At 42.3% G+C, this 16,540-nt stretch overlaps 3 protein-coding genes across 4 annotated transcripts; all 3 read right to left on the bottom strand.

Annotated features, from left to right (window-relative positions):
- Nucleotides 1-2,504: 2,504 nt before the first annotated feature.
- On the bottom strand, nucleotides 2,505-5,324 carry s100s (S100 calcium binding protein S). 2 transcript variants are annotated; one of them, XM_023261099.3, is made up of 4 exons: nucleotides 5,223-5,306; nucleotides 4,011-4,057; nucleotides 3,525-3,678; nucleotides 2,505-3,297 (listed from the first exon to the last, which is right to left on the bottom strand). In XM_023261099.3, the coding sequence occupies exons 2-4, from the start codon at nucleotides 4,022-4,024 to the stop codon at nucleotides 3,109-3,111; spliced, it is 357 nt and encodes a 118-aa protein (XP_023116867.1). In that variant the 5' UTR covers nucleotides 4,025-4,057; nucleotides 5,223-5,306; the 3' UTR covers nucleotides 2,505-3,108. The 2 variants fall into 2 exon arrangements, with proteins under 2 accessions (XP_023116867.1, XP_035799804.1); XM_035943911.2 differs by lacking the exon at nucleotides 4,011-4,057 and having other exon boundaries at nucleotides 5,223-5,324.
- Nucleotides 5,325-7,749: 2,425 nt separating this feature from the next.
- Nucleotides 7,750-12,478, bottom strand: s100u (S100 calcium binding protein U). The gene is made up of 3 exons (XM_023261101.3): nucleotides 12,318-12,478; nucleotides 9,789-9,917; nucleotides 7,750-9,457 (listed from the first exon to the last, which is right to left on the bottom strand). The coding sequence occupies exons 2-3, from the start codon at nucleotides 9,906-9,908 to the stop codon at nucleotides 8,846-8,848; spliced, it is 732 nt and encodes a 243-aa protein (XP_023116869.2). The 5' UTR covers nucleotides 9,909-9,917; nucleotides 12,318-12,478; the 3' UTR covers nucleotides 7,750-8,845.
- Nucleotides 12,479-13,932: 1,454 nt separating this feature from the next.
- On the bottom strand, nucleotides 13,933-15,868 carry s100a11 (S100 calcium binding protein A11). The gene is made up of 3 exons (XM_023261106.3): nucleotides 15,716-15,868; nucleotides 15,475-15,614; nucleotides 13,933-14,268 (listed from the first exon to the last, which is right to left on the bottom strand). Exons 2-3 carry the CDS (start codon nucleotides 15,601-15,603, stop codon nucleotides 14,134-14,136), a joined length of 264 nt encoding a protein of 87 aa, XP_023116874.1. The 5' UTR covers nucleotides 15,604-15,614; nucleotides 15,716-15,868; the 3' UTR covers nucleotides 13,933-14,133.
- Nucleotides 15,869-16,540: the final 672 nt, after the last annotated feature.

Raw genomic sequence — 16,540 nt, 5'->3', positions numbered from 1 at the left:
TCCAGTAATTTTTTATTAATAAGTGATTGTTTACATAATAAAAAATTATGGAATTTGTAAAGAAATGATCATAACGAACATAAAAAAACATTAGTTTTTTTTACTTTGAACAAAAATGTATTCACGATGTATCCCATATACTTCAAAAGTCCCTCAATTATATGTTAACCATGTGAATGACCATTCTAAGAGTTATTCTAACTGTAATTCCATTCCAAATTACATTCATTTCTCATTTCTTAACAATATTGTTGCAACTCGGCTCTGAAGCTGCAACAAAACAGGGAGACAACAACAGGGTGGTGACTAAAAAAAGAGGTTTTATGTTAATGCAAAACCAAGCCAACAAGGTGCATGAAAGACTATAAACCAAACCAAACCAAAACTAGCTGCTGGAGCTCCAGAAGAAATCTGCTCCTGTCAGAGAGAGAGACAGACGCTGGAAGTGAGGGAGGTTTTATGCAGTTTGAGCCACTTAATCCCAGGTGTGGCTCAATCAGCTGACGACCCTCAGCTTCTGAACAAGGACACCTGGTGTCCAAGTGGAGGGTCGTCACAATAGTCATACAGTGTGTTTTTCTGCTTACTTAAATTACATACAGATTTACATAAAAAGACAAATTCATCTTTAATTGCATATGCAGCTCTATTTATATAACTTTATGCTCACATTATCAGTTTAGCTCCCTTTCTTATAATTTACAGTGAAACTATTAGTTTTACATTTATGTATAATTTGCCTACAAATTCTGTAATTCTGTTTACAAATTAAGCAAAATTTTCTTATTGCATCCAACATAATGCATTAATTTTTTAAAAAAGAGGTTGAATATGTCAGGCATGTTGTGGCTCTCGTGTGTTACAGTTTTTGGGTGGTATGTGGTCTTCATTGAGTCTTTTATTGTCAACACTCCTGTTGTTGGAGCTCACAGTGCTCTTATGTCTGCTTCATTTTTTGCATTAAAAAAAATTGAAATAAAATTCTTCAAGCAGAATTCTATTATATAACATTCAATTTTCATCTGAGCAAATTATACAAAACAGTGTTGGAATCAGTAGTGGTGTGTGCATTTTTTGTATTTAAAAAAAAACAATTATTTAACAATCTTGAGCATGTGTTAAAACTTTATTGAAGGTGTTTTGCTGTATTAATTTTGGAAAAAAACTGTAAGAAAAAAGTGTTTCTCTGCAGAACATCTGACGAAAATGTCTGTAGAGGTATTGTTTTTGCTTTTTATTTGAATTATTAGCATTTAGGTTTTTGTTTGGCCATTCATTTGATTGTTTTTAATATGTTTTTACAGTGTACTCTGGATACTTTTGCTGCTAATGCAGCATAGTACATTTTGACTTTCTTGTATTGGTACTTTTACTAAATTAAAGGATTACATGTTTTGCAATGACTTCTATAAGCTGTAATGATTCTCTTTTTGATCAAATAATTTGATCTTGCATTAAAAACTCATTCCTTATAGATCACAAATGTAGACGTTTCACCTATTTTTCTGTGAGGTGTTCAGAACATGTTGTCAGGCCTCTTTTGTCCCACAGGAAGACAGTTGATTTGTTGGCTCTTTGTAATGAGACGGCAGGTAACAGTCGCTACAGCTCGTTCGTTTCCCCTCAGGCCACAACAGTATTACTACTTGTGCGCACTGTTTTGAATATGATACCTGTGCACGCCGGATATTCAAACCAGCCAACCAGAGGACACCTTCAGAGCGCCGAGGAAGGAAAGCAGAGAGTGTAAACTGCACCCTCAGAGGCTGGCTGGTCTTGAATCAGCTTCTTGATGGGGTAAGAAGAGGAGGTGTTTAAGCTCATCAGCGTTCAGGCACAATTACACCCAGAAGCGTGGTTGAAACAGATCTGTGATTCAGCTGCTTCGCATTTCTTCCACTGCCACATTTTTAAAAGTGACAAGCAGCTATGAAAGCCAATGAGGTGGAAGCGGACGTGTTGATTTACTGATGTGAGGGACACTAAGTGTGCTAACAGTCACAGCAGCTTGAGCATTCCTCTGTGATTATACCATCGCTCTCCAAGTTACATACTTCACTGCTGTGCTTCATACATTGGATCCACTCCCTGTTTTTTGCTGTACTTTCTTTATCCACACACAGACGGACATATGGATACTCATTATCTCCCCCTCACACCCTCTCTCCTCTCTTCGTCTTCCTCTTTTGAAGAAGTTTTCTATGCAGATCCAAGTCAAACATCTGGGTCAGCTTATATCTAGTGGAACAAGATTTGCAGGATATTGTTGGCAGGATGTGTGAGCTGGAGCAGTTTACTCAGTGGGAATCCCCAATACACAATCGCACACTAACACAAACACACACACACACACACACAAACACAGAGAGAGAGAGCAACAAATATGCTTACACACCAACACACACTCTCAGTTTGCTGACACTGGATTTCCAGGTGCAGCGATTCATGCCAGACGTGTCCACTGGTGTCGCATAGTTAAAGGAAACCAAACACATGACAGTTAATAGTTGATTAAATGCCATGTTTAATATTGTTGAAGCATTGGTTATTACCAAAAAAAAAAGATTACAAAATAGGCTCAAGAAAGGGGATAAATTATATCCTATTGCTGAACACTGAATACATACAATAATATGATAATCTGTAACTTAATATATGTTCAGAAATTATTCATTTATGTGCAAGAAATGCTTCAACATCCATTTCTGCAAATCTCCCCGACTTTCCGATTGCCTTTAAATGAAATCTCACAAACTGAGCAAACTGCAGAATTTGAGTGGAAAGATGAAATGTACCCTGTTGTGTCTGTGAAGTCGCTCGTTGCTATGAGAACAGTGCGACTAGGTCCGGATAAGCTGTGGTATGAAAACAGTTGCAGAGGGAAAACACAAACTCCCGCTGAAGGCCCCCCTCCCTCCCCTCCTGCTCTGTGAACCCACAAACTAACTGCTGGACCGCTTCCCTCGTGTGTAGCTGCAGTGTTTACAAATTGCTTAAGACAAAAATCCATCGCTCTTCTGTCCTCTATCTCTCCTGATTTACATTTCTTTCCCCCTCTTGCTCCTCCTTCTTCTCCTCTCTCCCCCCCCTCCATTCTCTTGCACTGATTCACTCTTTCTTCTCCGCCGACTCGCCTTCTTTTGGTTTTTCATCTGTTTTGAACTCCAGGAAGAAGTCGTTGCAGGCGACTGTGAGGGCGCCCATCAGGATGATGAACTCGGTGAAGTCTACCTCCCCGTCGTTGTTGGCGTCCAAGTCGTTCATCACCTTCTCCACTGCTTCATTATCTTTGGAGCTCTGTCAGTGGGGGAACACAGAGAGAGTTAAGAATGTGTGCTCTGCTGTGTGTGTGTGTGTGTGTGTGTGTGTGTGTGTGTGTGTGTGTGTGTGTGTGTGTGGGCATACATCACTGCACAGGCCTGTTCAAACTTGTGGAGCATGTGAGCGCATACCTTTGCTTGTGTGATGCTTTTTTTTTTTTTTTTTTTGTGCAAAAGTGCATTAGTGTGTTCGCCACATCTTACCCCTAAGTAGCTCCCCAGCTCCTCTAGTAGCAGCTCCTTCAGCTCACCCCTGCTCAGAGTGTACTTGTCGCCCTCCTTCCCCGAGTACTTGTGGAAGGTCTTTATGAGCATCTGCATGGCACTCTCCAGGTTGGAACTGGGCTCCTTGGACATGCTGGAAGAGGCAATCAGGTCACAGGGGTCAGACTCCGTCACTAAATGCCCGCTCCAGCCCCGGCTGCATGTGTGGTCACATAGCAACCGAGGGTGAAGCCGCCTCCAAGACAAAGTGATAGCTGGACAGGCAGATTGATGAATGGAAGAAAACCAAAGCAGACAGGTTTCCCCATTTCTACACAGCGGGTTGAATAACACTCTGAAGTGCAGAGGCTATTTCTGACCCCAGTTCAAGTAGTCTGGCCACTATGTGTGTGTGACATTTCAGAGGTTTTGGATGGAAAAGATGGAGGAGAGCTTTGGAAAAGCTTTTCGAACAATCTTACACACATTGTGTCCGGCATCTTGGAGCTTCTTGTGCTGGACTCGTGGAGAGACTGTGCACACACAGACACAGATAAGTCACTGTCAACAATGCAAAGAAAGTTGGAGTGTAAAGAAGAAAAAAAAAAGCACATGCCTCATAGTTTTTTTTTGGTCCTCAGGTTATCGCTCTTGTAAGCTGAATTGGTAATGCATGTAGCGATTAACACGGTGGCATCAGTGAAAAGAGGCTTCATGTCTGTCTCTGGTCTGCTGAGCGCCTAACAGTCTTATCATTCAAAATGGAAACCAGAAGTGAAACTCAACACCTGTCTGGTAATCACATTCACAAACTAAGGGGGCGAGTAACCTGAGGTGCAAGTATATACGCTAACATGCAGATGGGGGCATTGGCTTCCATGCTTGCTCACACACATTCAGCTTTAATGCTCAAGTTTAAAGTTCAGGGAATCTGAAAACAGGCTGCAGTGTTGCGTCGAGGCTGATCCACAACAAAAATACCCAAGGTGCACAATCAAACCGCCAGTCCTCCCCTCCGTGCATCATTTATTATCTATCAACTCATACAAAAGGAGACAGGGATGCTAATGTCAGTCTGGTTATTGCCTCTCATCACGCTGCAGAGCATTGTGCCGGAGAGGTCAGAGTTACAAGCAGCGGAGACAAAAGAGGAGGTCAGCGGACACCAAAGCTGCAGAGAATCTATAGGGGTCATCTGTCTCACTGACTGACACAATACAATAGGGAACCATGGAGACAAAAATGTCATCAGTAACACAATATTTCAAATGGTAATAATGCATATGCACGATGCAATCTTAATGATGGAACAAGATCCATGTGGTACGGCAAATAAGAAAAAGTTTTATGAAGCAGGAAACATTGTGGTTTGGTATATCCATGCTGCACTGGTAGCTACCATTCATAATGCTGTATTCTACTCTGATGCCAGTATATTTTCACTTCTTGCTTTGCTCATTTCCACATTTTACTGATGCATGAACTACCTTGTCAAGAAAAAAACATCACATCAAGAACAAAAAGAGTTTAATCTACAGCTGAGCTCCCACTACCCGGTTCCTTCTGCACTAACATTTTTCAACATACGGCTATTTCTTGCTGCTGCACAGTTGATAAAATACTTTCTTTTCTAAAGGAAACCATCAGATACAGAAGAGAAAGTCCAGCAAAGCAGCTCTTTCAAGTTGTCCGTCTTACCTGAGTGCTGATGGAGGGCCTCCTTTGTCTTTAAAGAGGTGCAGGGGACAGAGCCAAGGCAGAGATGGATGGGGAGAGAGTTTACCAGTGGCTTAAATATCACCTGTCCCCCCCCCCCACCACCACCAAACTCCTTCACCCTCTTACGTAGACAGATTCTCTTACCTCCCCCTATCTCTTTCTCTGCGCAGGTGTTTCACCCTCATCACACACATGCATGGAAATGTTTTTTTTAAACTCAGCAAACCACAAATAAAAACTTGCTATTGTCACAGTTTTATTCAATATTAGCCATTAACATAGAATGAGCAAAAAAAATGATACAGCATTACATATAAAGTTGAAATATTAGCGTGATGAAGTTTATTGGATGTGATAGTGGACCGATAGGAGTCCAACTGCTAAACATAAACATGCCCTCTAGTACTTTGCAGGAAATAAACAGAGTAAATGATGGAAACCTGCACGATATCCCAGGGATGGTTCACAAACAGTTTGAGCCTTAAAAGTACACTTGTATGTACACTGCTCAGAGGATTTGTAACACAGTGGTTTTATCTTCATCGACTGCATCTCAGGATGAATAAGACTTATTGTGTGGCAATAGAAAAACGTGGCTGCAAAACACTCCCTGCTGCAAATCTGCTGTGTTCGGTTCCAGCATGTTTTTAATCTACATGAGTTAAGGCTGGGTGGGGTTTACACTGAGGGACGGTAACAAAACTGCAGACAGTTCAGCTGCTTTGAAAGAAAACGTTTCAAATACGGGATTAACTGATAAAAAATGATTTCCAGATGACGTTTAGCCCAGGACTTTAAACGCAGGCATGTGTTGGTAGTGCAAGTTAAGTAATTTAACACATTAGTAAAGGGAATTTTTGCTTGTTCAACCCTACTGAGCTTTATCCCAGCTACTCTAGTGCAATCCATCCATAAAAATGGTGCAAAAGAGGCTGATTTTTCTATTATTCACAGGAAGTACCAAAAAAGTATTGTGATATTTTAAAGTATATAGTATATATTTCATAAAACATATAATAACATAATCTAAAAAAGGCCCAGAGTGTCCAGGAAGTTTGTTAGTACTGCAGGAAACGCACTGTGAGTATAAAAGCAGAGCAGAGTGAGTGTAAATGACAGAGTATTTACAATGGGAGTGTCACAGTGAGGCAGGCCGATCACATGACTCCAGCTTATTTGTCTCGCCCGTTTTGCCGTGGAGCAGTTTGAAGTGCCAGGTGCTGTGACAGTGCATGAGGCGCACACTTTGGTAGCGTGCCCACAATGTGTGTTCGCCTTAAGCACTATGCAGCCGGCATAAACGCACACCTATAACATAGCAGGGCCTGCAACACAAGCCGTCGTGGTTTTTTTTTCTTCTTCTTCTTCTCATGGCTGCATTATTGATGACGAGACAATTTACACGTCATTAAATTGTAATTAACAAATTGCATATAATGTGACAAAGAAGAACATTTTCAAGTGATCTCCATAGTGGTCCGAACAAAGAGTTAGATATAGGTTTAAAAGTTAAATATAAATGAGGCCAAATAGAACTTAAATAATGGCCCTGATAATGGTAATACATTGGTATTATCTGGCAAATAAGCTTCTGACAGCATGCGACATCTTATTGTAAGGCTGTTGTAAAAGATCACACCACAAAGATTCATATTGATGGCTCAGTATTCAAATAAAAAAGCGCAACTTCTGACTACGATGCCTTTTTTTTTTTTTTACACTACCACCTCGTACTGATGGGTAGCGTCACTGGAGCCCGGGATTACTTTCATGTAATTGTTTGAGTCCCAGGGTGTATTACCCCATCAAATGTCTAATCCAGTGGTTTCCCAATGCCTGGTACACAAGGATCCAGTTGCAGGTCAAACAGGGTCTTTAAACTGTACGAGGGTGTGACTGACAAAGACACAAGCCTGAACAACTGGCAGCTAAAACTACAAACAATGAGCAATTTTTTAAAGAACCAGAGGTCAAGTTTCTACTGAGGCCTGTTCTCGTCTCTGCCCTCCATCCAGTGCTACCAGGGGTCACTCCACATAATGTACCGTCCGGCAACGGTTCAATAAACACAACCTGCCGCGGCTTCGAACACACAATTACAACAAAGGCACTAATTGAGAAAAAAGCATCTCTACCAGGTGACATCTGTTATGGCTTTGTTGGTGCTTTGTTATGTTGTCCTCTCTTCTAATCCAGGCAGATTAGGTTGCATGAATACCTTCTCTGACCTGCGCCTCTAGTCACCAGCCAGCACCCATGGGACTATTTTGGGCTCCTTTTTGACCCTTAGGGTCCTTTGGTGTGGATTCCATCTCTGGACCTTAATTATTTAGCCAGTGGTCACACCTGATCTTCCAGTTAATTCATGGCTGATTACAAGCGTGGAGAATATATCGGAGGCAGCTTTTCTGGGATATACAGGGAGAAAAGAGGCAAAGAAAGAAAGAAAGAGGGTGTAATGCAGGCATTGAAAACACAGTTAAGATGAGCTGAAGTAATGCAAAGATTCAGCAAAACAGTTAGTTTATTGTCATGCTAAATCGGCTCCAAAGCACTGTGAATTAAAAAAGGTAAAAAAAAAAAGAAAAAAAAAGGGAGAAAGATTTAGTGTCAGCTTTTCTTGTACAGAAATGTGCTTATTAGCTTTTTAGCCAAGATTCAGATGAGTCTCATGTCTGCCTGGCAACATAAACAGCAGAAAACAGCAAGTCTGTCTCTTTCCAACCATATCCTCTTAAAGCTCACTAACTAACACACAATATCTTGTTTGCTCTGTAAAGACTGAAGTGCAAACAACCAATTAAACAAACAGGATGTGTCAATGTAATTCATGAGCTTTATTTTTTCTGTGTTGGTTTGTTGTTGTTACCTTTGGAAAGAGACAAATTGGTGTTTCCTTCTGCTGGTTGTAGCTTCACATTCAATGGATACATGCAGGACTTGTGTCATTTGTCTCATTTAAATCACGGCTATTAGGCTAATTAGTATATTTCCCAAAATGTCAGATTATCCCTTTAAGGTGTTAGCAAGACGTATGATGCCGCAGGACCCAAAAGACTGTAATACAAAGCTGCATGACACAACTGTGGAAGAAACAAACACACAACCAGGATGATAGTTAGACTAAAACCCTTGTTGGCAGCAGTGTGTTAACATACTTTGGCCACATTTGCAGGGAAATCATACTTTGCAGCCAAGTTTTCACAGGGATTCTGCACGCACATGATAGTGTACGTCTGCATGCTATCATAGTATGTCATAATGAGGTAAATGTGCTAAGGGAGGCACATGCTAAACATTTGAACATAGTGGTAATGAGTAGTACAAAAGCAACACATTTACCGTCATGTACATGGATCATTTTTTATATATAAGGAGTGGTGTTTCTATCAGAGCTGGAGTTGTAGTGTTTGAACTTTTACCTGTACTTTCTTTGCACTTTAAACATGTGTATTTGATGTTTTTTTTTTTTTAAAAAAAAATCATCAGTGGATTTTCAACTTATTTTGGCATTACTGATGCTGTTTCGTGCTGAATGTAAGTGTGTAGTGCGTTTTTTTGTTGTTGTTGGTTTTTTGTTTCGCAAAGGAATCTATTGTCCCCTATGAGGTTGCTTCCTCTATCTTCTTCTCCACTTCTTCCCCCACAGCATCCACAGCAGCAGCCACCTTCTCCACGGCTTCCTCCACCTTTACTGTTTCCTCCACCTTCGGTACTTCTTTCTCCACCTCTTCTACGACCTTCTTGGCTGGCTCTACCACCGATGCTGCTGCTTCTGTTGCCGCCGCCGCTCCTCCTGCCGCCGCCTCTCCGGCTGCTGCTGCTAATCCTCCCGCTGCTGCCGCTAATCCTCCTCCTACGGCTGCCGGCTCGGGCTGCGTCTCGCCTTCTGCCTTTGCTTCTACCTTCACCTCCGCATTTGCATCTGCGATTGCTTCTACCTTCGCAGCAGCAGCCGCCTCCGCTTTCGGCTCTTTATTTGCCTCTGGCTTTGCCTCCTCCTTTGCCTCTGCCTTCTCTTCCTCCTTGTTGTTGGCCACTTGTTCGGACGCGGCGTTCTGTGCGGGCTCCTCTTTGGCGAGGTTGCGCTGCTCGCTGAGCGAACACGCCAGGTAGCCGACCAGCTTCAGGTACTCCTCGAAGCCCACCTTGCCATCATGGTCGGCATCCAGCCCCTGGCCCATGTTGTTGATGGCCTCTTTGCTGTCTGCATCCTGGGAAGTAGGCACACATGAGCAGGAAACCATTAACCATGATGATGAGTAACTCTAGCTGGACTGTCACAGGTGAAATCACCGTACACGATTAGTAAATGACCCCTCTATCAGTGGCTCCATTTGCATTATAATGCTGATGAATGTCATCCTATCATATTGGATCACTTTTCCTATTCACCTGCTGTACATTACACCACTAATTGGCCACAATCCACGTGTTTAGAAATCTGGACAGCTAATACAAGACTGCTGTGTGCTTTTTTTGTGAGGCGGTTACATAATGTAAGTGTTGGCAACAATTCAGGGAGGTTCATGGAGATTTCCTAACCGAGAGGATGTTGCCGAGCTGGGATTTGACAAGGTTCTGGAATTCCTTCTTTCCTAGACTCTCCTTTCCTTTGGACGACTTCAGGTAGACCGTCACCAGGGTCTGAATGGCATGCTCCATGACTCCTCTCTGTGCAGATAGACAGATAGATAGATAGATAGATAGATAGATTAAAACATGGTCGCGTGCTGTACGTTTCATTCAAAACACATGGAGGTAACAGGCACATGCAGTGGAAAATAAAACAGAGGATCTCCTCGTGTCCCTGCGAGGCCTTTCGTTTCAGGTGTTGATTCGAGAGCTGCAATGAGGGAGGGATGGTGATGTGAGATAAGCAGAGAGGGTGAGAGGGAGTCTGATTGAGAGACAAGCTGTGATGCACAATGGAAGTTCTGATCTTTGATAGGTCATCTGATCTGCTGAAGCTACCGAGGGGACTGGGCTTCAGATTACAGAAGGGATTACCTAGTCCCTGTCTGCTCGTCCTTCTTCTTCCCCTCCCTTCCTCCCTCTTTCTTTCTTACCTGCCACCGTCCTATCCTTCTTTTCCTCACCTTGTTGCATGCAAACACACTACTGACCTCCATTATTCACACTTCAACAGCTAATTCTCATGCAGATATAACTGAGACAGCCTCACTTTGACAGGGAGGCGATCGCTCATTCAGATCTTGACACATGTATAGATAAACCTCCTTAAAGTGCAACATGCCACTCGGTGACACATGTTTGCCAAAATTCCATTCATTGCTGTCTGTGGAGATCACTTAGACAGGAATTTACAGGCCAACTCCGAGCTAGTTTGCCCCAAAGCAGTGAGAAGATTTGTTCACGGCAAAAAAAAAAAACGCCTGTCAGCTGGAAAGCAAACAGGTTACACTGATGAGAGGACACACTGTGGACTCTTTGTTTCGCCTCGTGTCGTCAGTAATTTGTACAAAACAAATGCATATTGGAATTACTGAAGCTCATGTCACACTCAAGTACCGTCCAAGAGAGGCGATTTCTCCTCAGCAGTCACCACAAGCACACACGGCCAATTAGGGCATGTGTCTGTTAGTTTCATTATACCTTCAGGGACTCTGACAGCACAGGGTCATTAAAATCTAACATTTCACTCCACACTTTGCAGATTTTGCAGGTGACCCAGTGATCTTTTACTGTCTGCCGCCACAATAAAACCAGGAGTTTGCATGCAGAGAGGGAACATATCTCATTTGATTGTAAAAACAGGTGTCACAGACGAAAGGTGTGAACATTAGGAGAGCTGATTTTGACAAAGCAGGTTGGTTTCTTGTCACTTTTTGCTAGATTATAAACAAATCCCGCGTTCTGCAGGAACTTTAGGGGACTTCTTCCTGAGCTGCTGGTGACACACCCTCTGCAGCCTGAGTACACAAGGGCCTTAACGGCTCCCACTGTGTCCTATTAAAACACACACAAACAAGGTATTTCTTCTATTCTTAGCCTGACATTTATGCCCATCCATTCTCACATTCATTATTCACAAAGGAGTCTGTCTTGAGGTGGTATTGTCTGGAAACGTGCCCCATTTTTTAGACAAATGAATTCGTCCTCCCACGTCAGTCTTCATCTTTTCCAACTCTGGAGACCAACTGATCCCCGCTATTTGCCTTAAAAGCTCCCAAAACAACTGCGCAAATAATTAAATATACAGGCCTACAACCAGAGGTTTCCCGTTTCCCCTCCAGAGCCCAAAGGAGATTGAGTGTTGCGTTTCCAAATGGGCGAATGTGATACGGTATGTGCGCAGAGTAATGACAATACTACCGCTAGTGTGGCATAAAATATTAACACAGGAACAAGTTAGGTTGTGGCTGTAAATTGCGGTGAGCAGACGCACAGTGACAGTCTTTCATCTAATTCCTCGACTGGCTTTGAAAATACGGACGTTATCAACAAGCGGACTCAGCAGCCGCATTTAAAACAGTGAAAAACAGCAATGAGAGAAGCTGTCAGCTACACTAAAATCCACCCTAAAAGCCAGGTTGTCACTCCTGTGGGCCTCTTTGTTAAAAAAATATTGTGCCCAACATGTTGTTTAAAACACGTTTTGCTCGAAAATGCGCTTTTACGCACGACCCGTGTGCCATTTGCGTAAATTTAAGCCCAAATACTCTGTCACCTCGGAGTCACTTCAATTTTTGATAGGCTGTTTGCAATTGATCGGCGACTTGACAACTGATCTACATCAAAATATCAGGTATCTTTCCTAGAAACGGACACGGACAGCATATAGCAATCGCGCCCTGGCGATCGGACCAAAAAGCGCAAATAAACGCCAACAACTATTACGTTTTCCTCTTTTATCAAACTGCAACATGAGCCCTAAAACTTCGGAGGAGCCGGAGTCATTGAAACCGTCCTGCAGTCAGACAGCGGCCAAGTTTCATGGGATGGCTCTTGCAAGAGTTTATCGAAACGTGGCAAAAAAAACCCCGATGAGAAAATAAGCAGCTTATACAGAACATAAACCCAAAAGACGCCAAAAAGACGCATTCAACTCACCGTTTACAGTCTGTGCGACAAGAGAAGTGTATAAATGTGCGCAAATTTGAGTTTCTGCCCTCTTCTCCGCCTTTCTACGTTGCTTTGAGCCCAGAGAACTTGCCAAACTAGTAGGACTGCAGAATCTCTTCCGTGATTTAGGTTTTTTTTTTCCTGTCCTTAAAACTTTTCCCCCTTCACAAGTCAAAGGGCGTGTACCTGGAAGAGTGAGAGGCAGAGCTGGGAATGTGGAAGAGCCGCGACCCCAACTCTCATGAAAAAGGGAGTGAAAGTGTATCAAAACACTTAAAGTCGGTTTTTATTGGAATTATCTCTGGCTCACGGGCCAGCTGTTTCACGTCATGTGTGATTTGCTCAGTTTCACGCCAACTAGGAAGACTTGAGGCTTGGAGCGGCTTCATCTGCAGGGACGAGGAGACAGGGCGGATGGGATTACTTCATCAGCACAGGACGGGGGCGCTTTCAAAACTATTTAACTTATTAAATGTAGAGAAAGAAAGAAAACTGAAAGTATAGCTACAAGCCAGATTCCTCTCAGGGAGTAAGTGTTTCAAAAAAACATGAATGTCTTTGGAAAACACACTGGAACTCAATTTCACAACATCCTCCTGGTTTCACGCCTTGAAAAGTAGATTTAAATCATATTTTTTGACTATAAAATGGAATTAAAAGTGGGGAAAAAAAAGATTTGGCTGCAACGGAGGACCAGACTTTTCCAAGCTGACATTTGGGAAATTTGAAAGTGAAGGAATCGTCAGTGAAAATACTGCAGGAAAAGCTAGTGTGGGTGGCAAATGTGGTGCAAGGGATGAAGCAGTCATGCCGGATTCTTCCAAAAATCTTTTAAGTCTTTGTATTTTTTAAATTCCCTTCCCAGATTAGATCTTTCTGCTGCTGCTGCTGCATCTTTGTGTGGATGAGAGATACAGGCCTCCACACTTGAGGGGAATTTCTTCTCCAGACGGTGTCCTAACAGTCTGATTTTATCCCTGACTCTGTTGCTTGGTGACTCATTTGCCCACTACCACACCTCCCAGACTGGCACCTTAATGTGTGTGATTTGGGCACAAAGGTCACATTTACTTATCAACACAAAGATCCGTGTTGTCAAAATCATAATAGCAGCAGCAGCACCTTTTTTTTCTGTCTCGCAAAATTAAAACAGGCCTATAGGCTATAAAACGGCTGGGGAGTCTGCCAGCGCACATAACTCTGTCTAGACGTCGGAATTAATACAAAGTGACCATAACAGCAAGAATTAACAGCCAAAGAAGCACAATGCAATTAAACTGCAAAAGTAAAAAACAGCAATAGGCCCTCCCAAACATAATGGGATGCATTTGGCCCTGATGTCCCCGTAAACCGAGGCCTCAGTGACACACAGTAAAGACCAGGCTATGCTTTTGCATCATCCCTGCTTAATGCTTGGATAGGCAGCTTTGTGTAGGCATTATGAAGCTCTATGGAACCAGATCTGGTCTGGATGGTGTAGTTGTGGCGGCGGTAGTGGATATAGGATTACAGGCCCCTAAATCAAGGCTGTAATACACTCCTGCTCAAATGTGTGTGGCAGGACTTCATATAACATGCTGAATGAATGACAGCAGACAGCGTGTCGATTGGTTGAGGGTTCAACGACAATGAAGCCTTTAATTCAAAGTTCCCCGCATTCAACAAATGGTTAACTAAAGAGTTACAGATGTGGCACTGGTGTAGCGATAAAAGAATTTCAAATGCTGCTGTGTTTACAGCCGGAGGGCCAGTCGATTGGTCGCTTGTTGCACAATCGGCTCAGAGTGACAGAAGATGGCGAGCTCTACTGGCTGAAGCCTCCCTCTTTGCTCGCCAGTTTCCCAATCAGATCCCAGAACTCGGTGAAGGTCAGCTCGCCGTCGTTGTTTGCGTCCAGCGAGCCCATGAGCTGGTCGATCACTCCGGGGTCGCTGGCGTTCTGTGGGGGAGCACAGAGAGGAGATCATTAGGAGGTCACTGAGCTGCAGCACAAAACACTCTCTGAAAGACTGTCCTGCCACCTAATGGCTAAATAAAGCAATAAATAGAAGTAGAAAACTAGTTGCTTTACAGTCACACAGTTTCTTGACAATAACAGCCATCAAAAGCACATATTTATTCTATTTATGTACATGTTCTATATTTTAAAAACTGTAGAAAACAGAACTCTATCTGTTACAGTTACCATTACAAAACATGCTTTAAGTTAAAGTATGTTTTGAAATGTGCCATTCCACTTTCATAGAGATGCAATCCTACATTACACCGACACCATTTGATCGGTTTGACATTTCAGCATGAATTAAATCAAAGTCTAATTAACTACATCTGATGGCTGCATTTTCACCAACATGGTATTTGCTTGCTTCCCTGTAAATTAAATACACTTATCCCGTTAGTCAGACAAAACTAGCATGTGGAAGACATTACTCTTTGCTGGAGATACTGATTTAATTATTTTAATGAATTCAAAAATGGTACCTCATGGACTTTGTCACATGTTGTTCCTCAGAGCACTAAAAGCTTGCAGTGCTTGAATGTGACATAAGAACAGGGCTAGAAAATGCAAATTGACTAAATTCTTTAAGGAATCAATATTGCCTTTTCCTTACAAGCAAAGTGTATAAATTGTGCAATTTACAACATGATAAAGTAGATTTTTTTTCACATATGCAACCCATAAAATGATGATGGTATTTAGGGCTTTGCTTAACATCTGCCAAACCACGTGGTGGCAAAAACTGGATCTGTTATGAAGGGAAATACCAGCAGAGCTAAAAGCAATAAACTCAGAGTAATATAGTTTAACCCTGTAAAACCCACTGGTGCAAAAATATAACATCAGTTTTATTTTCTTTTATATATATATATATATATATATATATATATATACACATTTATGTATAATATATTATTTATGTATAATCGGAAAATCCAAATACAGAAAAAAATGAGCAAATAATAATATATGTATATATATATATAAAATAAAAATAAAAAAGAAATAAAACTGATGTATTTTTGCAACAGTGCGTTTTAGGGGGTTAAAGACAAAGCAGTAAAATGTCAAGAGGCTCCAAACACTGCTACATTTTTAAAAACCGGACAGAAATCAGCAGGCAAAGAGGCAACTCAGGAGACACACCTTGACCAGGTTTGGCAGCTGTGAAGTCACCAGACTGCGGAACTCCTCTTTGCTGAGGGTGCTGGCGGATCCATCGTTCCCAGCGTAGCTCTTGAACTGGGTGGTCAGAGTGTTGATGGCTGCTTCCATGTTGATGTGTGCTGCAAAGTGAATGAAGAGAGAAACAAAACAGCTAAATACAGCATTCACAGAGTCATTTAATCAGTCTTGCAATAAAAAAAAGCACAGAAAATCCTCTTACCTGCTGTGTTAAGACAGTGTGGTACCAAGAGCCTCGTCCGTCCACTCTGACCGTCACCTCTCTGAATATATACGCTTCACCTCCACCAGTCGTGCACACATCAGCGGAAAACAGCAGCAGGGTGCCCTCATCACTCTGGAGACGTTCATCAAAAAAAAGGAAAAAAAAGTGCACACATAAACACACAAAACAGAAAACTGCCACTGTGTCCTACAAAAGGGCAGATTTGTACTGATGATAGCACAAAACCCACTTCTGTGTGTTTTAGCAGAGCAAGGGGTTTAGAGATGGCATCAGGCCGCTCTAATCAAGAGATGGAATCATGCATGGCTAAGCGGTAATTAGTTTATACAAAACATGACTCAAATAATACGGCAACGAGGACAAACATGGAACCCATCCTACAGAAAGAAATACATTTTATGTGTTTTAGCACTTTTTTGGGGGGATATTTAACCCCATCTGCACTCCAGTTACCTTCTATTCATTTGAATAATGTCATACTTTGAAAAGAAGCCACATAGACGGCCCTCCCCGGAAGAGAGGACGAAGAATGCCTACTGAAATGCCTCTACGGTGACTTGTTTGTAGAATTTAAAGAATGACAAGCTCTCCCTGTGGTTTCATAATGACCCGACTTGCTCTCGATCATTGCTTACATTCTCGTTCATCGGCATATCAGGCCAGCGGCTGGCTTGGAGTGAGTTCGTGCCTGTTAACGTGTAAAAGCTGCTGCTCCGACTATTTAATCTGGGTGTAACTATGTCCTGGCATCACGGCTCTGACAGCACATGCCTGTCATGCCAACACTTCCGCTTCCCATCA

This window comes from Amphiprion ocellaris, chromosome 15 (assembly GCF_022539595.1).
Source record: "Amphiprion ocellaris isolate individual 3 ecotype Okinawa chromosome 15, ASM2253959v1, whole genome shotgun sequence".
In the NCBI taxonomy this organism is placed as follows: Eukaryota; Metazoa; Chordata; class Actinopteri; family Pomacentridae; genus Amphiprion; species Amphiprion ocellaris.
Note: the sequence above shows the minus strand (reverse complement) of the source record. Positions and strands in the feature narration are given on the sequence as shown.

What these genes read in the sequence shown, in the direction of transcription:
- s100u (XM_023261101.3), bottom strand. Translation starts at nt 9,908, where the DNA reads ATGGAGCATGCCATTCAGACCCTGGTGACGGTCTACCTGAAGTCGTCC. An exon ending in AGCTCGGCAACATCCTCTCG is followed by an intron (nt 9,458 to 9,788) that starts GTTAGGAAATCT and finishes CCTACTTCCCAG; the next exon opens with GATGCAGACAGCAAAGAGGC.
- s100a11 (XM_023261106.3), bottom strand. Translation starts at nt 15,603, where the DNA reads ATGGAAGCAGCCATCAACACTCTGACCACCCAGTTCAAGAGCTACGCT. An exon ending in AGCTGCCAAACCTGGTCAAG is followed by an intron (nt 14,269 to 15,474) that starts GTGTGTCTCCTG and finishes GCTCCCCCACAG; the next exon opens with AACGCCAGCGACCCCGGAGT.
- s100s (XM_023261099.3), bottom strand. An exon ending in AGCTGGGGAGCTACTTAGGG is followed by an intron (nt 3,298 to 3,524) that starts GTAAGATGTGGC and finishes CCCCACTGACAG; the next exon opens with AGCTCCAAAGATAATGAAGC.